This window comes from Branchiostoma floridae, chromosome 5 (assembly GCF_000003815.2).
Source record: "Branchiostoma floridae strain S238N-H82 chromosome 5, Bfl_VNyyK, whole genome shotgun sequence".
In the NCBI taxonomy this organism is placed as follows: Eukaryota; Metazoa; Chordata; class Leptocardii; order Amphioxiformes; family Branchiostomatidae; genus Branchiostoma; species Branchiostoma floridae.
In genome coordinates this window covers 2,940,444-2,968,068 of record NC_049983.1, presented here as the reverse complement: position 1 = coordinate 2,968,068, position 27,625 = coordinate 2,940,444, and the positions used below count along the sequence as shown (strand labels likewise).

The 27,625-nt window shown below is 39.8% G+C and overlaps 1 protein-coding gene across 2 annotated transcripts; it reads right to left on the bottom strand.

Moving 5' to 3' along the window:
- Window positions 1–4,821: 4,821 nt before the first annotated feature.
- Window positions 4,822–26,990, bottom strand: LOC118416645 (protein kinase C delta type-like). Of its 2 annotated transcripts, XM_035821814.1 has the most exons (17): window positions 26,963–26,990; window positions 22,681–22,875; window positions 18,716–18,921; window positions 17,641–17,867; window positions 16,451–16,482; window positions 15,883–15,968; window positions 15,278–15,407; window positions 14,727–14,932; window positions 13,964–14,137; window positions 12,839–13,012; window positions 11,664–11,755; window positions 11,145–11,207; window positions 10,468–10,606; window positions 9,757–9,882; window positions 9,372–9,431; window positions 7,976–8,104; window positions 4,822–7,111 (listed from the first exon to the last, which is right to left on the bottom strand). In XM_035821814.1, the coding sequence occupies exons 1-17, from the start codon at window positions 26,973–26,975 to the stop codon at window positions 6,956–6,958; spliced, it is 2,208 nt and encodes a 735-aa protein (XP_035677707.1). In that variant the 5' UTR covers window positions 26,976–26,990; the 3' UTR covers window positions 4,822–6,955. The 2 variants fall into 2 exon arrangements, 1 of the variants encoding a protein (XP_035677707.1); XR_004831237.1 differs by lacking the exons at window positions 4,822–7,111; window positions 9,372–9,431 and having other exon boundaries at window positions 9,619–9,882.
- Window positions 26,991–27,625: the final 635 nt, after the last annotated feature.

Here is a 27,625-nt window from a genome sequence, read left to right as displayed (position 1 = left end):
CAAGTTTTTACCTACACGTAAACAGATGTAGAAACTAAGTGCATCGTTGACTACACCGACTTTTTGTCAAAGTTGCTATATTGTCATTCATTGAGCTAAATGTTCGATTTTAACAACGTTTTCCTATTAAAAAGACTAAAAGTTTCTATCTCTACACTGGGCTGCTATAATTTGCTTTTTTCCCTTCTACAAGTAGTCATTTATCAAACCACTGCAGAAAGAAATCGTTAAAATCAGAGCGTTTTGCCATTTAAGGCACCAATTGTGTTCCAATTGTATAAACTTGGACAGTAACAAATAAAAGTGCAACAATCGTCAAATCACAACCTTTTCGTTTGTAGTTTTGATTACAGAATGTATCTACCATGAAATGAGTAACGTAACTACTCAGATTTCAGTAACATGAAAAGTGCAAGGAAACGTAGAAACATCACCCTAGGGCTGCCATCCTGCTCAAGCGCCCAGACGAGAGACTGGCCCATTGCTCCTCTCCGTGTGGTTCCTCCATGTTGTAAATCCCTGTGGTATTGGTCTTTCCAACGCTTGGGAGGTCTTGCAATACTTATCAACATCACTGAAATTACACTTTTTCTGGTATCAGAACCATTGCACTTTTCACGGAACTGAACACCAACATCAGTAAAAGTACACTTTGCGTGGTACTAAAACACCAATAAAACACCAACATCAGTAACATTGCACTTTACACGGCAATTTAGGAACTATGGATCATACGAAGGGTCTTTTTAACCTCCTCGACCATACTAAAATTGTTCAGGAACCATTGCTATTTTTACGTTTATAGTATAGGTGGTAACAGTCAATGCAGGTAATAAGAAATTTATGTATAAAACCCAATAACGTTACATGGACCAGTGCAGGTTAGGTGCAGATATACACCAAAAATACCTGCACAGCTCCAATTTTACCTGCACTAACCTGCATATGCAGGTGGTATTTCGACGTTGGCTGTCAATTTTTGGTTAAAACTAGAGATGCATTCTCCTATACTATAACGTAGAGGCTTACCAGCGTCATATAACTCTGACACCACAGATCCCACTATTACCTGTCCTCCGTATGAATATTAATGATCTTGCCTTATATGGGTGCCAGCCAATAAGCATACACCTAGATTTAAGACATTATAGGGGGCATGCACGCTGAAGAAATTTTTTCAGCAAGAGGATGGTTTCTTAGTGTTTTATGTAGCGTTCAGCACCAAGTTCAACTCAATGACAGAGTTATGTATCTGTGTAGTGTTCAGCACCAAGGACAGGGTTATGTATCCAAGGACAGGGTTATGTGTATGTGTAGTGTTCAGCACCAAGGACAGGGTTATGTATCTGTGTAGATAGTGTTCAGCACCAAGGACAGGGTTATGTATCTGTGTAGTGTTCAGCACCAAGCACAGGGTTATGTATCTGTGTAGATAGTGTTCAGCACCAAGGACAGGGTTATGTATCTGTGTAGTGTTCAGCACCAAGCACAGGGTTATGTATCTGTGTAGATAGTGTTCAGCACCAAGGACAGGGTTATGTATCTGTGTAGTGTTCAGCACCAAGGACAGGGTTATGTATCTGTGTAGATAGTGTTCAGCACCAAGGACAGGGTTATGTATCTGTGTAGTGTTCAGCACCAAGCACAGGGTTATGTATCTGTGTAGATATTGTTCAGCACCAGTAGCTCTCCGCTGAGGGAGTTCTTTACTTCACCTCAGGACAGTTCGTACAGTCTTCGTCGGGAAGCCCGATACAGGGCATCTAGAAGTAAAACGAAGCGACATGAGATGTCATTTGCACCCCGCTCTGTAAGATTGCTGTACGAAAGTGCTAGATGATCGGTAAAGAATGTTGATTCTGTCATGTATATTTTCTTAATCCCATTGCTGTCTAATTTTAAATGTTGTAAATGCATTAATGTTTTAAAGTTGATTCTGTGACTGATGACGTATTTCATGTGTATATACATGACAAGTCATCCAGGAATAAAGCTGAATCTGACAGGGTTATGTATCTGTGTAGATAGTGTTCAGCACCAAGGACAGGGTTATGTATCTGTGTAGTGTTCAGCACCAAGGACAGGGTTATGTATCTGTGTAGTGTTCAGCACCAAGGACAGGGTTATGTATCTGTGTAGTGTTCAGCACCAAGGACAGGGTTATGTATCTGTGTAGTGTTCAGCACCAAGGACAGGGTTATGTATCTGTGTAGTGTTCAGCACCAAGGTCAGAGTTATGTATCTGTGTAGATGGTGTTCAGCACCAAGGACAGGGTTATGTATCTGTGTAGATAGTGTTCAGCACCAAGGAGAGGGTTATGTATCTGTGTAGATAGTGTTCAGCACCAAGGAGAGGGTTATGTATCTGTGTAGATAGTGTTCAGCACCAAGGACAGGGTTATGTATATATGTAGTGTTCAGCACCAAGGACAGGGTTATGTATCTGTGTAGTGTTCAGCACCAAGCACAGGGTTATGTATCTGTGTAGATAGTGTTCAGCACCAAGGACAGGGTTATGTATCTGTGTAGATAGTGTTCAGCACCAAGGACAGGGTTATGTATCTGTGTAGTGTTCAGCACCAAGCACAGGGTTATGTATCTGTGTAGATAGTGTTCAGCACCAAGGGCAGGGTTATGTATCTGTGTAGATAGTGTTCAGCACCAAGGACAGGGTTATGTATCTGTGTAGATAGTGTTCAGCACCAAGGACAGGGTTATGTATCTGTGTAGTGTTCAGCACCAAGCACAGGGTTATGTATCTGTGTAGTGTTCAGCACCAAGGACAGGCATGGGTATCTGCATGTAGATCTTGCACCAGGGACAGACTGTCTGTGTGAAGATAGTGTTCAACATCAAGGACAGGCCTGTGTTTCTGTGTGCCCACAAAAGGCATTGGAAATTAACTATAACATACATTTTTTGTTTGTTTAATGACACCAAACATATCACCTAAACCTGGTGATTGCATTCTACCAAAGATCCTGCAGATCTCAAATCTGGTACCAGATAAACAAGTTTGGGTGCAGAAATGACTTGTTGAGCATCCTTGGTGTGATATGCTATAGATGACTGTCTCTGCCACAAATACTAATGAACGTGCCTTACTTAAAACAAGCTTTTCCTTTCGATAACATAAAGACACATTGTCTGATTAGCTGACAGCTAGGCAGTAGCAATGCCCACAATATTGGGAGGGCAGGCAAGCTGAGTCCGAACCTTTCTGTAAGTTCTATGATGCGAGTGTATCTTCGCATAAGAGAATGCGGAAAGGGAAGGCCAGCGGTAACTACGGAGTACGCCGCCCTAGCTAACTAAGTACGCAATAATATGCTACAGGTATAAATGTAAGTAGGGCGGAATACCAAAATATTGTAGTCCATTATGTATTGTTTGCTGTCATTTTGCTAGGACTAGAATTAGTATGCTGATTGTGACAGTGCCATAACGCTGAGGTGATAACTGTAATTTGCATTGACTGGAGACTACAAGCTGGGGCCAGTCCCCATATGTTAGCGTACTTCACATAGAACCCATAAGAACCATTAGCATGTGTTATTGTAATTCACACTGAAGCCATAGAACTCATTAGCAGGTAAACATTAGTTCCTTAACCCTTTGTTCTCTAAAACAACAAAGCCAAATCAAAGGTTCCTTCACTGTTATGATATGTATGGTAAAGGTACTTCCTGGAGTGAACCCGAGACACACGTCTCGCGATAAGGTGTTAGAAGAAGATGAATAAATTCAAGGCTTTTTGCTCAGGGAGTTCAGTTGAATTCATGGTACGTCCAGGTGAGGCTGTCTTGAGAGCAAAGCCTTTGTGTGAACAGAGAATGCCTCGTGTCCGTGTGGTCATTTCCCTCTAGTGTCGAACTCTTGTAGCAGATTCCCAAAAAGAACCGGGAGTTACCATCGTTACCCCCACTTACATCTGGCGATGAGGATGGGATCTGCTGTCATCCAAGATCTTAGCAAGAGACGCACGGAGGGAACTTCCACCAGGACCGGGGCCTAGAGTTGGACAGAGCGAGAGAACAGAGAGAGGGACCCAACTCACAGCTCCCGTGCGTGTCAATGGCATGACCTGTGTCTTGTGTGTGTTCCTTAGTCCTGTAGTCTAATAGTCCCTTGTGCAGCATTCTAAAAGAACCTGGGGCCCACAACATCGGCCCCACCACTTCTTACATAAACAAGACACATTTCCAGTCAGTAAGTTACATGTTTAATGCAGTCCAGATTTTTTAATATATCCATTTAGTGCATAGTACGATAATTATCATAGAAGGTGCCTGGCTACATAATTCACATCAATTCAAGGTATCAACATCTCCAACCATAATTCAGAAGCTTCTTGAACATAATGCTATCTGCCACTGACAATACTGATACAACATTGGCACTGCAAATCAAAGATACTTTACAGTAACTCATACAATCATATAATCTACTTTGTCTATTGCCTAATACTATGAGCTGACATACATTTACCAGGCTCACTATGAGCTGACATACATTTACCAGGCTCCATAGTACATATTGGACAAATAGAGTCTATAGTATACTAGACTGACCCCTATGGCACGCCGACTCCCCTAGCGTACTATTCTGTATCTGTATCTGTATAGCCGGTATAACTGCCCTTTGGTGTAACACATCAGCTTCGTAGGCACGCGGTGCGGCAGCAGCTGGTTATATTACACTGAACGACCCGTCACACCTAACTTTTACACATCTATCTGCAACCGTTCTTTAAAACTGTCCAGAGAAGATGCCCCTTCTGTGCTTGGTGATAACTAAAAATTCCACTCTACGATAGTTCTGGGAAAATACGAATTTGACTTTATTTGTCCAATTTCTATTATTTGACAAGTGATCCATGGAGCCAGGTAGAGACTAACCTCTATCTACAGATATTATGATATGTCACCAAGTATGCAATAATCTACATGCATAGAGAAAGAACTAAAAAGTGGTACCAAGGATTACATTATGGAAATTTCACTTTGTGTACGTTCCGGTCACAATACCACTCTTTAGGAAAAGGTCTAGACTTGGAATTTATCCTATAAACCAGTAATTAAGGCTAACTGTTTCATTTGGTCCTGACATACATGTAGTAGTGTCATTATCCTGTAAAAAAAAAAGACTGGTCCCAAATTACTAAATTTACATAATATGTAATTATCTATAAACTGTCCTTGACACATTTGTACGCTACATGTACATAATAAAAGTATGCTGTGCCATATTCATACTAAGTGATACCTTTTAACCCCAAAGGCAAGATGGCTGACAGTCTTTTTCTAATTCCCCAAATCAGTGTACAACTTTTATATAAATTCATCTTTTATATCCTTCTTCTATCTCTTAATTGGAATCATATCTCATATCTAAGTCACAATCACTAGCAGAAAAGTTAAGGTGAATATGATAAAATATACATCTTCTTAAACCTTTTTATTATCTAAATATTACTCTAATTACTATTATTCTTCTTTTGCAAATGAATTTACAGGTATAATTTCTTTTTCAAAAGAGAAGAATTACTGGTACAAAATTTACCAGATTAACATCATCAATGCTTTTCCACAGACAGTTTCTAGCAAGAATATTTATTCTTTAAAATATCTCGGTCCTAAAACATTGCTGCTATCAGTTGGTTTTCAAAAAAAGAGGGCCATTTGACTTGTAAAACTCTATCTACTTTAGCTAGCCATAGACCACTACATACCCTGTTACCAAAGTTCAGCCAATCTTTGTTGCTAACTGCATTGCCTGACTTGCCTTGCACTATCATAGAATATTTCCTTGGATTTTTTTGCTTGTGCATGAACTTGTAGATAAAAATCTTCATGATATTACTAGGGTTTATGCTTAGCCTAATCTTTTTTTTTACAGAACAAGATACAAAACCCCCTGGAACCCCTTTACAGGTTTATGAAATAATGACTATATATATATTGTTCTTCCTTTCAAATGTTTTTCCATAATAATTCTAATGGTTTATGGAGCAAAAACATATCGCCATATTCGCAGCCTAACGGCTGAATTGCAGTTGCAATATCACAATAATTATAATGTCTCCATGATTTTTCTCAAGTTAAGCATTAATGATGATGGCAATTGATGAAGAAGATCTCACACTTGCATTCTGGATGTTTTTCCACAATGATTGTGTACAAAAGTTCTGCTTATGGCATCTTGACAACTATGGTTCCCAAAAATCGGGCCATGAGTACTGCATACAGGGGCCAAATGTTTCAACTAACTGTATTTACAAACTCCCATACCTAATTTTCAATCGGCTCACAAGACCTACTTCAGCATGAAACAGTTTTGCTATTCAAAATTCTTTTCTGTAACCAGGATTCAATGCACAATTGAGCATAGGGAGCCCCTGCACTGTGATTTGAATGCCCTATGCTGTGATTTGGGCCCCTACGCTGCATTTCAACCAGCATTGGGGCCTTTCTACTAACTGTTTTGTAACAATTTAGGTAATAAATGTTGACTTCCCTAATCAAATTTGGCCCTCAGAATGCAGGAAATAGTATAATTTCTGAGGGTTATAAATTTTCAGGAGGTGCATGCCCCCCGTCCCCTACAATATAATGCTCACACCCGCGACTTTTGCCACATGGCTTTGCAGCACAAAGATGCCCCCTATGCTTTTAAAAACTCCTGGTGAGAACAATATTACCATTCTATCCTACAAGGCACTCTAGCTGATTAGAATATTTGAAAGGCAGGTATTGTATTTACATAGTTTATACAGTAACTATACTTATTTGATCACTTTGGTCGAAATCTGAAAAAAAAGAACATAAAAGAAATTCCTATGCTACCGACCTATGTACCCTAATTTTTTCAGGACTGTAACTGTTACAGTAACTGGAAACACCGCATTCTTTTTGCTATGCCTTCATTGGCTACATGTAACTACATTGAGCAGTCTCTAGCTGAAGTCTGCCATGGTCGGTGCGGTGAACTCGAACCCTGAGAACATGTTCTGGTCGATGGACTCCAGCAGGTCCTTGTTGGTCGGAGCCGTGAGTCGAGCCTTCTCCATGGTGAAGTCAGAATCAAAGTTGCTCACGTCACTCGCTGATCTCTGTTGGGAAATAGTGGAAACAAAATCAATGGTCAAGAAAAGACAAGATTTTGCAAGAAAACAGAGAATATTTCCTCCTTGTTTTTCCAAAAGTGATGGCACCCAATATCAAGAAAAGGTACCTTCTAACTTATGATTTTTTCTTGTAAATCATGGCTGTCTTCAGCTTTAAATTTTTTCCATCCAACTCCAATTGTTTGAATGCCTGTGCTGTTAAGTCTTGTTGCTAGATATGTCATTACAAGCCGAAAAAAAACACATTTTCATCAGCTTCATGTCATGTAATTCCATTTTTTTAACGGATGGGTGATATTTTTCTGTCCGAACAAGACTAGTTCTGTCCCAGGTGACAAGAGGGAAGATGGATCCTGGAGATAGCCCTGCATCAATATGCCCTTGGACCACACAACTTTGTGCAATCAGCAACAGCAGGGGCTAGTCTATTAGTGGAGTGTATGTTCATCTTCCATGTATAACATTTATTTCCTTATAGGTGCTGAGTGCTAACTTAGCAGTATGTGCCATTCTCAAGGTCTTTGGTACCACTTGGCAGCAGATCAAACCACAACCTATAGTAGCAAAATGCATCATGATGGCAAATGCTATATAAGCTAGGCCATTGCATAGCCTCCATAGCAGGCTCTCTGGGCCTTTTTCTTTTAATCTCATAAATAAAAAAATACACTTCTGCCGGGCCAGTGGCACAAACGACCCAGTACAAAAACAAATGGCCCGCAAAAGTGTATTATGAGGAGGAAAAAAAATGTAAAAAGGCCCAGAGCGCCTGCTATGGAGGCTACCATTGTACCAGTCCATGATGTGTAAACCTATAAATCTGTAAAAACAGACTGACAGTGTACTCACAATATTAGGTTTGTATGGAGGTGGGATCTCCTTCCTCTCCAGTCTGTCCCAGTCCGTGGTACTGAAGAACGGGTGTCGACGGATGTCTCCTGCCACGCCCAGTCGTTTCTCTGGGTCACGCTCCAACAGCTGGAGGGAGGGGAACAACAACAATCAGAGATAGCAGATTTCATCTCAAACTTTAATACAATGAAGCCAACTTCTAAAGGACTGTCAAGGATGCAACCACCTAAAGTGACTTTAGAAATTGAAACTCAAAGGGAAAGAGAGATGGTCAAGAAATACGACAGCAAAGAAAGATCTTGACAAAAATGCTAGATGGTTCATGGATGCAACAGATTTTGAATGATAATTTGTTCTAACTCAATGGTCACCATGTCGAGTCACCACAAAGACTGGAAGGACATTTCAAGATTACAGGTCACATGAATAGCATGGGAACAGTATGTCTTCTCCCCAACTCAAAACTATACATAACACATTCCCAACTAAAATGAGAAATTCTCCATACGATATCTGCAGACTGCAGTTAGGTAAATGCTATCTGCAGTCACCTATTTGCACACTAGTACTGCAGTCACCTAGTATCTGCACGTTGCAGTCACCTATTGGCTCACTACAGTCATCTATCTGCACACTACAGTCATCTAACTGCACACTACAGTCACCTATCTGCAGGTGCATCTACCTGTAGGTATATGCAGATAGCAGTTACCTGACTGCAGCCTGCAGTCACCTATCTGCACACTACACCATCACCAACTGAAATTACGACATGTAATTCCTTATAATGTATCCAAGCCAGGGCTGATGCTATGATTGACCTCGATCCCATGAGTCTTTGGAATATCCATGGGCCGGAGAGATTGCATAACCAGGGGGGGTTGCATAACTGCTTGTGCCATGGGGAAGAAGCCGGGGTCACAACCAGAGAACAGTATCCCTACAATGTACCTGTGACAGACATGACTGGGCATCCTTCTCTATCCTGGAGTACTGTGGAGTCTCATGCAGGATTAAAGAACACAATTATCTCCTTCCCTACCTGTGACAGACATGACTGGGCATCCTTCTCTATCCTGGAGTACTGTGGAGTCTCTTACACAATTATCTCCTTCCCTACCTGTGACAGACATGACTGGGCATCCTTCTCTATCCTGGAGTACTGTGGAGTCTCATGCAGGATTAAAGAACACAATTATCTCCTTCCCTACCTGTGACAGACATGACTGGGCATCCTTCTCTATCCTGGAGTACTGTGGAGTCTTGTGCAGGATTAAAGAACACAATTATCTCCTTCCCTACCTGTGACAGACATGACTGGGCATCCTTCTCTATCCTGGAGTACTGTGGAGTCTCATGCAGGATTAAAGAACACAATTATCTCCTTCCCTACCTGTGACAGACATGACTGGGCGTCCTTCTCTATCCTGGAGTACTGTGGAGTCTCATGCAGGATTAAAGAACACAATTATCTCCTTCCCTACCTGTGACAGACATGACTGGGCATCCTTCTCTATCCTGGAGTACTGTGGAGTCTCTTACACAATTATCTCCTTCCCTACCTGTGACAGACATGACTGGGCTTCCTTCTCTATCCTGGAGTACTGTGGAGTCTCTTACACAATTATCTCCCTCCCTACCTGTGACAGACATGACTGGGCGTCCTTCTCTATCCTGGAGTACTGTGGAGTCTCTTACACAATTATCTCCTTCCCTACCTGTGACAGACAGGACTGGGCATCCTTCTCTATCCTGGAGTACTGTGGAGTCTCGTGCAGGATGCTGTAGAACAGATCATCTTCATCGTCCCCGTGGAAGGGAGACGCACCAATCAGCATCTCGTACAGAAGCACGCCGAACGACCACCAGTCCACAGAGAACCCATATCTCTGGCCTTTCAGGATCTGAAATAAGGTTAACAATTATCCATCAGTGGAACTTTTTATCCCATCCTTTTATCACAGATGTCGAGTAGTTGTTACAGCTGTAATGTAAAAGACAGGGCTGTCTACAATTTTCAATTTTTCTGTCCCTCTCGTTTGGAAGCGCATGTTGTTGATTTTCCTCTGTTTTTTTGTTTGAACCTTTATTTATTCATGAGTAGCTCAAATCATCAAGACCTATTTAGTAGTTAATAAATACAAATTAAATAAAATGTACTGTAAATGCAGAAATGTTTGCGGTCATTTTATGTCTGCAATTTCCATGGTGGCCACTTCACCGCGAACTTAAAACCACTGCAAACATTTTAATTTCCATTACAATATGTGACTGCAGTCTATCGCGCTACCGCAAACTTAAAACCACTGCAAACACTCCTTTTCCCGTTACCGCGAAATTAAATCCTCGCAAAGTTAAATGCATTTACAGTATATCAACACATCCAGGTTTTCCCAAACAATGCTGTTACTCCGGTCCTCCAACACAGACACAGACATAAATGCTGATGAAAACACAACCTTCTTGACAACTAAGGTATTAACACTCACCTCAGGTGCGATGTAGTCAGGTGTTCCACAGAAGGTGACGGCTCTCTTCTCATCAGTGATGCCCTCCTTACACATGCCAAAGTCTGCGATCTTGATGTGCCCATCTTTGTCCAACAACACGTTGTCTAACTTTAGGTCCCTGGAACAGCAGACATCATGATTTACAATGATACACAGCACAGGTTTCTTGTCAAAAAGTTCAGCATTTTGTTTCACATTTAACCTGTAGCTTTGAATTTGACTTAACTTTACTGTTTTTCCAGATAGCCAAAACCATATAAAAAAAGAATGACATTGTATTGTTTTTGCAGAATGTGTTCTTTTCGTTTCCTCTTCTTTTTCTGTCAGGAACCAATCAGAGCTTAGGACTGCCACGAACTAATCAGAGCTTAGAACTGCATCAGTATATAAGCTGTACAAAATATATGAACAACTACAGGTTTGAAAAAACTTTTTTCATTAAATCACATACATTACCTATATACACGTACAATATTATAGGGCAAGCCTAATGTTACTGTATTGTGTAAGCTTGGCAAAAGGCTACAGAGAAAACGTTTTGCAATTTCAAAAAAATGTTGTCTTCTAGTTCTTACTTGATTCTCAAAGATGTGTCTGACAAGTGTACATTTGTATGCCATGAATTTGTCCATTGGCGAGCTTCAGTACTGTCTTACCTGTACACTATGCCCTTTCCATGGAGGAACTGCAAACCAAGAGTGATCTCTGCACCATAGAACCTGTAAGCAAAACAAAGTAAGCCATCATAAACTGTAATTTACCACGCTGTGATATTGGGGTTTTAATCCAACACAGTTGCTGCAAGGTTGGGTAGGAATAGGCTTGTATGGATGAAGTAGTTTTGGACATAGAATCTCTTTGGGCTCATTTGAGAAAGTCAGACGAATGACATTCCAATTCTTACTACATGTAGTTTCAATGAAACTTGAAAATCTTCCTCAGAATGACAAGCTGCTGCTAGTGATACCACTCTTATAGCTGCTGCTTTTACACCCTCTACAAATATGGCCAATGGGAGGCAAGTAGCCTCCCATTGGCCATATGGTTTCTAAGAAGGACATGACCAATCAGCATTCCAGGCACTAACTAAATTAGCCAATCAGCACTCAACTTCAAGGTGGTTTGATTACAAGGTGAGAGGGACAAAATGGTCAAAGGAAGAAACATGTACGTACTGTGCTCGTTTGCGATCAAACTTGCGAGACTTCTGTATATGGAACATCAGGTCTCCTCCATTTAGATACTCCATCACAAAGAACAAGTGTGCCTGAGGGAAGAAGAATATGGTGTTAACATATTAATGATAATAATCTCAGCCTTCATTGCTCCACAATTCTATAATTATGATACTGTACAACATACTGCAACTTCTACAGCAATTCTGAAAGCTTAGATCAGAAAAACTATCGTCATTCAGGGGGGGGCCAACTACTCTCTTTGCAGCCGAGGGCTTTATTGTAAGTTGAGCTTAAAATTGGTGGAGCTAAGCACAAGGGGCTAGAGGCTCGGCAAGGGTGCTACAAACAGACAGAACAGTAACTGTTGCTTTTGGCAGTGCCGATGTGATCTGACTGTATCTGCATCTATCCTCTGTATACGTAGATAGATTATGTTCTACTTAGAAGATCAAGTTTTAGTTCAGTTTCTACCTAAACAAGGGCTAGGCAACAACAAAAAAGAGAACAAAAATTATTGCACGGTTTTTAGTTCGCAGTCACCATGAAAACCGAACCAAAACTGCCACAAACATTTCAGCATTTACAGTATAATCCTGTCGTGGATACATGTACCTAGGGTTGGGTACCGGTACACCGTACCGGTACAAAACCGGTTTTTCTTATTGTACCGGTCCGGAAAAACCGGACCTGAAAAAAATCAGTGGACCGGATGTTGGACCTATTAGAAAATAAACGGATTATATGATCAGGAATTCACGAGTTTGGGGGCTTACCGGTCGAAGAAAATAACGAGAGCGAAGCAGGTAGGGTTTATAGTAATTTCTACAAAGTTTTCCAGTCAATCGTACAGAAACAGTTAGTCTTGCAGGATTTTAGAATGCCAGTGAGAGTCAAATACTCCACAAAACATACTATTAGTAGCGAAATGGACCATTTTTTGAGTATTGTCCTGTCACATGCTCTCACATACTGAATAAGGTCCAGGTTCAGGTCCGGACCTGGACCTGATCCTTTGGACCTGAACCGGACCTGGACCTGAATTTTCTGTACCGGTACCCAGCCCTACATGTACCTTTCTAAAATCCAGCCAAATCATGTCAAAGCATTTGGCAATTACATTGTGTCACTGGTCTTCATGCAAATCTACTTTCATATTTTCAAAGCTGACCCACCTTAGTCTGATAGGTTGCGTACAGGTGTGTCAGGTACGGGTGTTGCCATGACAAAGCTAGAACCCTCTTCTCTGCCATGGTGCACTCGAAGTCATCATCAGCCAGGACTACCTCCTTCTTCAGGGCCTTGATGGCAAAGTACTCCTTCTTACCCTTTAGTTCTGCAAGCATCACCTGAAAAAAAAATGATTATTAGCAATGAATACTACATCAGGGCTTGAAATTCTTTTGGGGGATTAGGTGCACTGGCGCACCCAACCTGAAAAGTTGGGTGCACCAAAGAATTTTTGGGTGCACCACAAAAAAATTATAGTAGTAGAAAAACCTAATTACAAACCTCACTGTTCCTCTTCTGAGCATCTAAATTTCGATGAATCCAAATTGAACTTCACATTCAAACAAGTAACGTTAAGTTACTATGACAGACATTTTATTATATTTCTAACAGTCGGATGTCAAGAATATGGTGCATAATAGTACATTGTATGTATAGGTAAACCTACGAAAATATTTGGGTGCACTGTGCACCCACAGAAAAAAATTGGGTGCACAGCTCAAATTTTGGATGCAGCTGCACCCAGTATTTCGAGCCCTGTACATTGTACTACATTACTAATGTAGTAGTACATTACTAAGCTGACTAAATTACACTTCTAGCAACTCACCTATTGGTCAGGCACTAATCTTCAAGCATATATACAGTGGTTTATAACAGTATCAAAAGTGCCAGGATCAAAAGGCGACCATGCAGTGTCCATTAGAGTCGCAAAGCTCCGTCATGCAGTAGACACATACTGAGACACATTTCTATCGTGATTCCAATGTATGACTGAAGAATACACAATGTCATGTGAAACCAAATGCTATAACATAGCTAATACCCATGACCAATTGGAGTTTGTTTTGACATTTGTTTGAGGAGAGGGCCTCAATAAGTATTTTTTCTTACCCAAGGGTCACCACATAATCTATTTACAAGATGCAAAGGCAAGCTCAAAGTTACATGAATTACTGAAACAGCATCCACTGTCCCTAAGTCAGAAATGTCAAGCGTTAAGACAAGCTCAACTCACTTTCAACTCAGATTTTTAATAAATCCTTTCCAAAACTAAATCTTGTGCTCACCTTTCCAAAGCTGCCCTTGCCCAGCACTTTCATGAACACAAAGTCTTCTTCAGAAAAGTTCCTGAGAGGTTTTCTGATACTTGTTGACCGTGGGGGGACAGGGGGCAGCTCCACCTCCCACATCTTCTCATACACTCCTTCATCATCATCTATGTCTGCCTCCATCTTGGGAATCTACAATAAAGGTGTCATGTTAGAATCATACATACAACACAATTGTCAGACAGACAGACAGTCACAGACTGTTTGCTGGTATGTCCGGTAAACCACTAGGTTTGTACCAAACGGTACAGGCTGCATATCTGGACATGTTTAATCGATAGACTCACAGAAGGAACTGAAAAAGGACTGGAGCTCTCTGGAGTGAGAGAACTGGTTTATTTAGATAACAGCAACACACTCAAAGTACAAGATGGTAGTTTGGACACTAAATTGCCTCATACAATGAATACAGGAAGGTGTCCATGCAAAGAGTCATATGGAATTCTAAAATCTTAACATAATCTCCATTTCCAATCAGTTTACTGTACAATTAAGAAATGTAAAATCTAAATTCTATCTATTATATTATGCAATATTTGAAGAGGTATTATAAGAAGTACGGCACGTAAGAACTGCAAGAGGAGAGTCTGATTCTACAGGCCTGAATGCCATCCTTAGCGAAGACAGTATTCAGGTATTCAGTATTGCACTAAGGAAGGTAGTTCAACTGTTAGGTTGTGTAAAAAGACCTCTGTAACAACAGAGAGCACATCTAACCCACCTCTCCTGGTACACCTAGGTTGTTGCCGGGTTTGGGCGGTCTGGGCGGCGGGGACGCCCCGTCTCCTTCTTTCCGGGGCGGTCTCGGGGACGGCGCACCCTTCTTGGCGCTGATGTGTGCCAGCGCCTCGGACATCAGCTTCTGGTTCACCCCACACAGGTTCGCCACCTTCGCCTGGCACTTGTGGTGACAGTTCATACCACATGCTGTAGGGGGGGGGGGCAGTTAGCAAAGTGATCTTGATCCAGATTATCTTACTGCAGCTAATTTAATTATTCAATTATTGAGTTTATCATTTATAACATTTGCGGAGGGATTGAGACAACAGGTGACTGATACTTCTTGTTCATTGTCTGAATGAAAATGCTACTTTCTCAACAAGTCTCAACTTTCACCAAGTGCATCAGTCAATGCAAACTATCAGAGTATGCTTTAAAATCAGCTCATGACCTGACACTGAATGGGATAACACATCATGTAATCATGTAGTATCATCATTAGAGTAACTGGGGCTACAATGCTACTGTGAGAAAACCTTTAACAACACTTACTTTCACACTTGACACCTTGCCTAAAGAGCCCCACCAAGAGCGATCCACAGTGATCACAGAACGTTAGGCTCATGTAGTTGTTGGTCTTGAAGCGATGAGGTACATCGATGTTGAACCTCTCCTTCAGGAACTGTAAAAGTGTAACACATAAACACAATAACATTAAATTAACACATAAGTCCTTTTCTTTTTATACATAATATTGAGTATTTCTGAGTGCAAAGAACATTATTTGCTGGTCAATGCATAACCCAATTGCACTATATACCCTGCATATTCTAAGAAGAACTAATTTCAGAACACTAATATCTCAACCACTACTGTCAGAGCACTGTTTTAGGAGTTTAGAATTTGTACGTAATTCATTCACGTCCAAGTCACATTACAAGAGACATGGTCAACCTGACAGCTGATTTGAAAAGTGCAGAAACACTGTCTTGATACTTATTTATTGATTTTGTGTATGAAAACTGAATGTTTTATGCATTAAACTTTAAGAAGACTTAGTCTCACTAGTACTTTTCCAGACTAAACTGTATCTTGATTTTGAGAACATTAAGTTACTACAACTGCATTACAAGTTGAGCTCTGCAAGTAGATCTTACCTTGGACTCCTGAGAAACTATAGCCGTTTTTGGACACTTCCCCAGCACATGTGAGTGGCACTTCTTATGGACAGCTGCTGAGCATGCTGTAAGGGAACAGAAAGCAAGTTGTACAAACATGTGTATCACATGTAACACACATCCAGAATGTAATGCAAATTAAAAAGACAATATACAAAACTGTACTCAAACTACAGTATTCTCCTAACAAATATGTAAATATTTCTTGTGAAATGATTGTAGAAAAATGAAAGAACATCATTCTGATTGATTGACTTGTAAGACCAGCTTTCATATCTCTGACCAATTGTAACATATCAAAAGAAGTCAAATTGAAAGAGAAATTGAGCATCAGTAATTTCTGAGGTATGCATACACATGTACTTCAGGTATCAGGTAATTCAGGTGTTCAAAACATATAGGCCTAGATAACGCTTAACAGTTATTTCAATGTGGTATAATTTCAGAGTTATTGCATTGCGGAACGATATACATGAAGGGGTTGAAATTACAGTCATACAATGTCATGTACCGCTCACTAATCAATGTAATGGGCACAAGTACGTACCTCCACATTGGTATCCTTGTTTATTGAAGCCCCTACAGTGTTGGGGATAGAAAATAAAGTGTGTCAAACCAGGCAAAAAAAATGTGGCATTAATACATGAACTTAGCAATACCAAAAATATTGAAAATACAGAATCAATATACACACTTACTTAAGGCAATATAGGACGTCCAACCTTGCTAACAAACTGATATATTGGTACTAAAACTAGATAATTACAAAAAGATCTAAAACAAAGGCAGGCCTCGAAATTCATTTTTGGGATTAGGTGCACTGGTGCACCCAGATTAAAAAATTGGGTGTGCACCACTTAAATTTAAGTAATAACCTATTAATAATAAAACTTAGTTAAAAGGTATCAAATTCTTAATCAAGTACAATGACGGACATTTGTATTATCTTTCTAACACTTAAATGGCAAGAATATGATGTAAATAATCAGATGTATACTTGGTCTAGTATACTTTGATATCTTTACATACATAAACCTAAGAAAATATTTGGGTGCACCCTGTGCACCCACAGAAAAAAATTGGGTGCACATCTCCAATTTTGGGTGCACCTGGGTGCACATGCACCCAGTATTTTGAGCCCTGAAAGGTCAAGTCTGCATATTCAAATCAGAAAATGTCAGACAATTACATTCAGCTATATTCAACTTCCCTGTGAAATTTAAATGCAAATTCCTTGCAATACCAATTCAATACCACTAAAATATCCAAGCCTGGATACCACACTGTTTCCTGGGCCTACACAGGCAAACTTCTTGGCTCTAGGGCCAACATCCCTTTAAACAAATTCAACAACAGCCCCCTGAACATCACTGAACAGAGACGGGGAGCGACACAGGTTGTTATCTGGCATTTATGCCCCTCTGCTGCAGTTACGTGTCCCCGTTGTCGCGTTCCGGAAGCTACAGTAGACGGGACCATTTTGTGAACGTTGGCCGAAAATTTGGGACAAGTCCCAATCAATTTTAGTGTTAGTACATGTTGTTTTTGTAACTTAAAGTTTTGTTTAATTATCCATAACAGCCCCCTGAGTTAAACCCTGATAAACATGGAGGACATTATTGAGTTTGAGGGTCTGGTATCCAGGCTAAAAATCTCCAAATATCTAAAATGAACTTATTTTGAGAAATCTACAAACTTAAAGTAATTATAGTTACTGTACTGAAATCTGAAGCTCACCACAAGAACTCCTTACACACGGAGCAGTAGGTTGGACTTGGGAAGAACTTGGCAATGAACTCGTGACCCTTGATGACGTGGACCTTGGCCTTGCGCATGGCCATGCGGCGCCGCGTGAACGCTCCGTACTGTTCCTCCTCTTCCGGGGTACCGCGGGCCGCGCCCTGGCCTTCCTCTGAGAAGTATCGGACTTGAACTAACAGCCGGCCAGAGGGCTTCAGGTCCAGCTAGAACAGGAAAACAACAGAAATCTTTATTAGCATGACAAAAAGTACAGCGACTTTCAGAAGACCTATAGCAACTGGCCTTCCTCTGAGAAGTATCGAACTTGTACCAACAGCCGACCAGAAGGTTTCAAGTCCAGCTAGAACAGGGAAAGTCATGTTTAATATACATTGTACAGTACATAACTGTACAGCAATGTGTTACAAGGACACAACAGAAAGGTATATAGCTGTATTGACAATATGTGGTCTTATGTAATGTGCACAGGTCTTAAGAAATGTGGTCTTATATCTTAAGTAACAGAAAGACATACCCCAAGGGTCTATGAAATCAGTTTTCAGAAAGTAATCATTAGAGTGTGAAATCTAAGTCTATTATTTTCTTTTTTGCCAATGCCAGATGTGTTTTGAAATGCCTTGCTACCATGATAACTTGTTCCTTATATTTGACCTTGTGAATTGTACTCTGTTATTGGACGGCGAATGATGTAAGTAAGTACTATTAGTGAATGTCCTGAGGGTTTGTAACGTGACTTCTGAGAATTTCAAAGTAAAGAGTGAGCTGTGACTCAGAGCATGTCTATTCTGTGATAATCTTGCAGTTGAAAATTAACAAGGAAAGTTTGTTTTGAGGCTCAAATATGTAATTTTTCATTCAAAGATGACAATCTATCAATACAAAAGTTAGTTGGCTATATTTTTAACATAGAGATTATTGATCAAATTTGTGTAAGTTCGTTCAGGTCCGGACTTGTATCTAAAGCCATGTACCTACTGTATACCTGTATCCTGGATTTATTTAGGTACACATGTAGCTCTAGTAAAAACATGTACAAAGGAAGATTTCCTACCCATGTGCTGATGATTTTATCGTCCCCTTTCTGACATTTCTCGGCCAGCATCTGCACCCCTATGGACACCTCGGCCAGCAGTTTGTTCATGGGTTTGGCCATGACGGCCAGCTGGATGACCCGCCCCTGGTACAGGTGAGAGTCGAAGCAGCTGTTCCATTCTGGGTAGATCGTCTTCTTCTTCTGAATCAGCTGTAAGCCACGCCCTGGAATATGCGACAGTTTTGTTCAGTTTTGTAGAGGGCTTTAAAGCAGCGATAAACTCCAGAGGGGGCCGGTGTTATCTTCAAGTAGATAATTTTAGTTAATGTACACAGTATACATTGTAGGTCATTGATAAATTGTCGACTAGTACCAAATTTTTACATGTAGTCTTTGCACATACCACAGTAGTGCACAGTAATGCAATAATTCAGTAGATTTTACTGCAAAAAGTTGACATACAAGTAATCTGTAGGTACATGTGATACATCATTTATGGGAAAACAACACCACCTTCTGGAGCTTAGTGCTCCTTAAAGGGTAAAGGTCAAGAAATATGATTTTTTTAGCAAATATTACAATCTTTGACCTGCTTTTAATTCATTTGGTGCACATTTTCAGCTACAATGCAAGTGAAGCTGTTACAGTTACATTATGTTGCACGATGATGATCAAGGCCAGCCCATGACTTGGAACTAACAACATTCACTCAGGCCACTATACACTACTTGTGGAAAAGTTAAGCTACATCAATTTCCCCTCAGTTCTATTCATGATTAATTTTCCATGACTAACGTAGTTTCATGCTTTTCCACACCATGACATTTCAGTTTTCTCTTTATCCCAAAGGTATACAGATCAGACTTCAGCAACCATCTTGAAAAAAACATTTTCTCATAAGGTCTCATTTAAGAGATTTAGCTTCCTGTTTTACAAATATTTCAATGCATACTTCTTACAGGCACGTTCAATATGAAACTACAGAAAAATATTTTGACATCATTCATTCTACATAATTTTTATGTCCGGCCTTCATTGTGTAAAACAGTGGCAACAAATTCTAGACATCTACTACGATCTAGTCCATTTATATGGCAACTACAAACCAAGATTCACTAGGTCCCTTTCTAACAGGTGGTTGCTGCATGTAATTATGGCCCAGTACAACAGTGCAAAAAATATTTAAAAGTTTTGGGGCTGAAGCTATGCTAGTGTACATTTTCATGTTTTATTCATTAGTTTGCATTTCAGATTTATAGGTTTCATGTACTTCTACTGTGAGTTGATGCATCTTTTATTCATTATTCATACTCTGACCAGCATACTGGAATTGCCCATTAAAGTTAGAGTCAACATACATGTATTATGGTCAATAATATGGTTCTATTTGTTCCCTGGCATAGCAAATGACCATCATTCTTACTTGCAATAGTAGGGTTATCTTTTTTGTTTCTTTAAGCATTCAGTTTGTGAAAACTCATACTAACTGAAGGGTGCAGTGCAGGTTTCTGATAAAAATTTGGTATGTCTACATCTAAAATGACAAAATACAAAAACTCTGAATAATATAAAGTCCTTCTGCAAAAGTCATAAAAAGGAATACAGCTAGCTTGCAGGTAAAAATGTTAAATTCCAGGTGATGCATCCAAAGAGAGTGAAGAGTACATTAATCATCTATCAATTTAGCATCTTGTCCAACTGGTCCAAAATAGCAGGACATCCCGTTTTTACCTGACCACATAATTACAGGACAACCAAAACATGCTATTTATGTACTACTAAGTAACACTGCGGACAAACCAGTAATCATTACAACCAATATCATTACATATCTAAATCCGGGGTGATTCTAACTACTAGTAACTTAGTTGGCATCCAGTCTAACTGCTAGCTTTAGTTTACTTCCAACGTTGACCTAGGTTAGCGACAATTGGAAATGGACCAAAGCTATAAATAATAAACACTGGACCCCAGGCTAGACTCTTACTAACAATTACATTGTTCCGGTTACGATGAACGAAAAAGACAAAGGCCTCGGTAGACCAAGATAGCACACCTGCAACTGTGGCTAAAATTGTAAAAACTACATTGTACATGTTTTAAATGTTTAGGCTGTTTTATGAACAAGGTGTGCCTAGAAATAGAAATATCTAATTATATCATTTATTTGTTCAGCTGACATAACTGTACGATTACGCACACTGTCTAGATTACCCGACTAGCCTCGGGCTATTATTTAGAGTACACAAATGTGAACAACTAAGCAAGCAATTTGAACACACTCAGATAGTTGCTACCGAAATACATACAAAAGATAAGTTAGAATGATGATTTACCACCTGTACATACATGTAAGGCCATGTTGATTTGATTATATGGATGACATCCGCGCTCGCACCAATTTTCGGCCGTTTCCAAAAAAAAAAAGTTTTCAACCACACAATAAATTGTGCAAAGCAGCTGTAAAATGAGCACAAATATTCTGGACATTGAAAAAAAGTATCAGAAAACAGATAACTAATGCTATAATATGCCAAAATAAATCTAAAGTCAACGAATAAGATGTGAAAGGACAGAAAGAAAAAAAATCAATTGTTGGTAGGGGGAGGTACCAGTACAGAAAATTCAGGTATAACAGTTCAGGTCCAGAGGATCGTTTCCAGGTCGGGACCTGAAACTGGACCTGATTGTCTGTGGAAACTTGAGAACTGGCAATACTCAAAACAATGGTCATTGGTCAATTTGTGATGGATTATTGGACTCCCACTGGCATTTTAAATTCCCATCTCCATGTAATAAAGGCTAACTGTCTTTGTACCTTTGACTGTAGAAACTTGGTACAATTGACTATAAACTCTACTTGACTTCGCTCTTGTTGTCTTCTTGGCCCCCGGTAAGACCCCAAATGCCTTTCGACATAGTGTGTTCATTTTGTAATTGGCGAAACCTGTTCCTCTGACTTTTTTTTTGAGGTCTGTTTTTTTTGGATTGGTCCAAGAAGAAAAATAAACGTTTTGCACCCGTATGGTGTACTGGTCCCTACACCTAACTGTTGGTATACCATACTATGTGTTTAGTCCTATGTTTAACCTTCCTGGCCACATTGATTTCATACTGAAGGCAACTTTTTTTTTTACCAAACTTTTTTTTTATTCGCTCGCTCGCATCAGTTTTGGAGTTCCCTGAGGATGTCATCCATATAATCAAATCAACATGGCCTAAAGACCACATGGCCAATCTGACAACTTTTTTCTGTGGTCCCTTTCATAATTTATAATCCACTGACACAGACATAAGAGTCTTGACTATATTGACCACCTAGACCAGGTTTTCTCAGCCAGAGTGGTCATCTTAGGCATTTCTCGTAGTGACTGTACGTGGAATAGATTTGAAAGAAAGGCAACATTCTCGAGAAAAATGCAGGATGCTTTCCTCCCACAAACCTGTCATTACCAATACAGGTTTTGCTATCACAAACCTCTATAACAAATTTCTTCATATTTGCATTGTAATGTGCTGTTATGTCACCTGCAGTTCTAAGCTCTGACTGAGAGAAGAAGGAGAAGAAAGAAGAAGAAGAAAAACACACAGTCCAGGGCTCGAAATTCATTTTTGGGATTAGCTGCACTGGTGCACCCAGCTTAAATAACTGGGTGCACCAAACAAATTTTGGGTGCACCACTTAAATTTAGTAATAACCTGATAATAAAACTTAGTGACAAGCTATCAAATTCTTAAACAAGTACCATAAGTTAGGCATTAACAGACATTTTTATTATCTTTCTAACACTTAGATGTCAAGAATATGATGTATACTAGCATACTTTGATATCTTTACATACATAAACATAAGAAAATATTTGGGTGCACCCTGTGCACAGCTCCAATTTTGGGTGCACCTGGGTGCAAATGCACCCCGTATTTCGAGCCCTGCACACACAAGCAAAACAATGTTTTCCCTTTGGGAAACATAAAACATTTACCTGGTGTGTCTACTGCCTCTTTGACATTGACAGCACAGTAGGGGTCGAATGTTTCTCCCGGCGGGACCTCCAGCGACCCTGGGTCCACCTGTAGCAGCTTCACCCGGATAAACCCCGGACCTCCCAGAGCCAGAACAGACATGGCACCTGATACACCTGGTACACCTGATGCACTGCTCACACCTTTGCTTTTACCTGGAGAAAAGACATGTTTAAATATGCATTTTAGTTCACTGAAAATACACGACACACGAGTCACGCGATCGGGGGTAGGAGGAACTCCTTACATCCTTGGTCGGAAGTCCTCCTAGGAGACGGATACTCCGAATAACAAAGCTGCATCTGCTGAAGCCGTCTCACACGTGTCATACAGTTCTGTCCCTGTGAGACTTAGTGCTCCATTAGACGAGAGGGTGGAGATGGAATTGCACACCCCTACTCCACCATAAAAAGTCATGTGCAGGTCAGGCAAAACAGGTAAATGCCTGTCTGCCTGCTCATCTGTCGAATCGACAGGAGAACCATAAAAAAAAAGTTAACTGAAAGTAACGTGGAAAGATTCTGTTTTACCAGACAGAATTATTAGATTAAACATTGCATGACAGCCTTAAGTTAGACTTACAAACATTTGGAAGAAAATGCAAGATGTTTCCCTCCCAGCTAGGTAAGCTCCGAGCAATGTGTCAAGGCTTAAAGCTTAACTCGCACACAATACTTATTACCATATTAGGCTCAGCCCAGAGACATTCCTAGAAAAAAGAGCACTTTATATTTGCTGCAACAGATAATTTTTCCTTCATAATATTTCCTGTAACACCTATCATATTTCATTCATATTTGCTGTAATAGCTTCATGTAATATTTTGTTCATATTTGCTGTGACAGCTAATGTTTCGTTCATATTTGCGCTGGCTAATATGCTGAAGTCACTGGAAGAAGATTCACACGAGACAAAAACAATACGTTTTCCCTTTAAGAAACATAACAAGACCTGACATAACGTATACATGTACGTGTATGCAAACATCATGTAGACAAAACCTATATACTCTGACTCAGAAAATATGTCTCAATGTGCTAAGCTTTGTACTCTACAACACAACTGAACTCTAAACATTACTACAACTATCAACAAGACCTGACACAACATATACATGTACGTGTATGCAAACATCATGTAGACAAAACCTATATATATATATACTCAGAAAATATGGCTCAATGTGCTAAGCTTTGTACTCTACAACACAACGGAAAATATGTCCCAAACTATAAACATCACTACTAGTACAACTATTAAACTAGTTACCTGGTCAACAAGTTGTTGAGGCTGGACAGGTAATCATACAGTACAGTCAAGAAAATAAACCACCTTTAGTGTTATAATTTATGCATGACGACATAAAGGTAACCTGATAGTCACCTTCGTGCACGACAATCCCGTCTGACTCACGTGAGGAAATATCAGCGGTGCAACGGAGCGTGTAACCAACACAACTCCGAGTTTATTCTTAGTGACGGTTCATTTCATTTCCTGACAATGCCAAGGATAGTATACGTTCTCTCCAAGCAGATGTTGGGTGGACAGACTGTGACCTTATTCTGAGTCTATTTCCATTTTCTGACCACTGGTCAATGGGGGCAAATTAGAATTTCGAAGGAAATTACGGTCTTCCGGAATTCCATTGACCCAGTATGCTTGGAGAGTAAAGGAGAGATCCCCATGCACATTGGGTTAACTTTCAAATTTGTGGAATTTTTCCATTAACAGTTCCCTATTCACACTAAGCAAAAATATGCTATAAAATTTCTTCTAAATACAGTAAAAAATAGACAACACAGCGCAATTGGATTAGTTATCCTAATTACATAAACTTCGGTGAATTACATTAATGCAAATTACTGCAAATTGGGAGAGATTTGGTAAAGAAACTATACTTAATGGATAATTTTGTTCAACATGTACATGTAACAGCTACCAATTTCTATAAAAAAGCCTCTGCCTTTACAGTACATGTAACTGAAATACAAATTCAAACTTACAGAAGGATACTGTAGAAATATAGAGGGGCGAGTAAGAACAGAAAGAAACAAACATGCCAACACCGGGGATCGAACCAGGGTCGGCGGATTACAAATTGTGACCGCTATCGCTGTCGCCACAAAAGCACTAGTGCCCTTGGGCAAGGACGATAGGCAGTACTTGAACACCACTGTTACAATACTACAATTTATACCTGCTACCAATTTCTATAAAAGAACATTTAAAGTAGGTTAACTCATTGAAATACAGAAGGAAACTTACAAATTTCTTGATATCTCTACCTCTTATTCCAAGCACCTTTTTCATGATTCCGTGTGAACACCTGCAACTGAGCAACTTCAAGCAAACCCACCTTCACTCCAGACAACTGACTGGCAGGACACCGCTTTCTTCAAGATGCTTTATTTGGGCTCAAGACAAAGCCATCACTTCTTAGTAACTGTAAGGTGGCACACTTGGGAATACTTATCTTTATCTCGATCATGCCTTACTCTTGTCTTCCTGTTATAAAGATTTTACTTGAGGAAACAGATCATCTTCCTGTGTATACTTAAGAGAGAGCTGTCTACTATCCCATCCTGTGTTCCCTATAATTATGACAAGTATCATGTCTCCATGACAGAAAATCGCTTCCTTCCTTCTGAAATAACTGCCTTCATCACCGGTAGCACATTGGTGAGGAAACTGTGAAACTGCAACCTCTACAGATATCAAAAAACAATTTGCACGCTTGTACGGTTTCCAAAACAAATGACAATATTCAAAACCATATGGAAAAAAAACGGCTTGGAATCTTTGATACGATTACAAGTTTCTTCGTCACCAAAAACTAATTTGTCTTCAATATTTTGACCACCATATATATGTGAAACATTCTCTTATACGAAATTTTCTTGACATCACAAAGAGACAACAATAAGAATAAGCAGAACATATATGTATTGGTCAGGAGTAGTCTACTTATAAAATGTAGTACTAGTCAGGATTTTTATCGGGAGGGGAGCGAACTACTATCTCTGTGACCCAACCTCTGCTTGGAAAACAGTTTTAGAACCCAATGCTTCAGATTTGTACTAGAAGACATGTTTTATACCATATTGTCCTCTTATGGGACCTTTACAAATTTGCTTGCACGTAGTGCTGTACTTAGTCCGATACGGCATAAAGGTACAATAAAACTATAATGTACAATGTACATTGCCTTGGTGATCATTCTTTCATTCATTATCATGTCCAACCATTTTTTCCAGTTTTAAGGCACATGCTCATCTCATGTACTAGACATTCAAGTGTGTAGTCTGTGTATAACAGTGGGGTTCAACTGCTGCCAAACTGACCATGCCAAACGGGACTGTCCCTTTTGGCGTAACGGTTTAGCAGTTGGGTTTGTGACCTGGTGGCCTGGGTTTGGCGGGTTCGAATCCGGGGACTCGTGAGGATATTGTTTCTGCCAGTTTCTACTCCTTTCATACAAGTGAACTTACTCAGCTAGCTAATTCTGAAGAAGCCAAGAGTCTCATGTAATGCACATGTAAGAGGAGCATCACAATTGTCTATAAAAATTGTAACAGCAACTGCACTGTAACATTCATCTGTCACTGAATTAAGCTGACTTCCTTCCTTTCGGGTCCCAAGAACACAACCCTGATGTAAACATGTAGTACTAATTCCATGCAATCAGCTCTAAGTGACCTCCAATACCACCATCTAAAAGTAGGATAATGACCTCATAATTCCCTTGGGCAAGAGCAATGTTCAACACAGAGGGCAACAATTTTTTTTTTTATACTCTCAAAGCAGACATTGGCGGGGGTACATCCTTACTTTTAAGTAAAATCGTCTGAATACCCATTTTTTTTACTAAGAATTAGAATCTCCCCCTCGAAATACTAGATGGCAAGTAGCTGTAAGTTACACTGTAGCAGAGCACATGACACTGCATTCAAAAATTGTTGGAATACTTTGGGATCCAATGTTCAAAGAGGCCAGTTAAGCTACTTCCTTTGATTTTAACTACAAAAAGCACCCAATGTTTACATATACATGTACATGGAAGCCATGAAAAAATGCATTGTTTACATGCGGGAAGGACCACAGTGAGTTTTCAACCAGCAAAAATTATTTCGTCAACGCTTCCACCATAAATTATCTATGGAGAACATTTTCCTTTAAGTCAGACATGGTATTTTCTGAATGTTAGATGAACAATTGGAAGAAAATGAGAAAACAATTTCAAACCTTTTTTCCACATTTCTCCTGTTGAATGGTAACAGTAACACTAACAGTTTCCAGTAGATCCGGCTATAGTGTTTACCTCTACGACAACACAACGGGTCACTTCAGATATTATAATATATGCAGGGCTCGACCACAGAATGGCTGTTACCGTGGCAACAACATTCACTCCACGATGCAGCCAGTACCAACCATTCCTCAACACAAAGGCTATCAACATTATCAGATTCAGGAGGGACAAACGACTATTAGAAAGGGTCAAGGGGTCTGTTACCAGTTACTGTAACTCTGGATAACTTTGGATGGCTAAAAACTTTTGTCTTAGTTTAATTGTTGCTTCCTTTTGAATAGTGGGCAGAGGAGAGGACAAGCATTTTATATGGTGGTGAAATCTATGAAAATAACAAACGCAAAAAATTTCTGCATTCACAGTACTTACTAACTACATACTTGTTGACATCTCCTCAATGAAGCATGTCCCTTTCTTGGTAATGTAAAGTTTGCTGGTACAATTTAATAACAAGTCACATTCCACAAATGAATAACTTAGGCCACGTTGATTTGATTATATGGATGACATCCGCGCTCGCACCAATTTTCGGCCATTTCCAAGCCATTTCCAAAAAAAAAAAAGAAGTTTTCGACCACACAATAAATTGTGCAAAG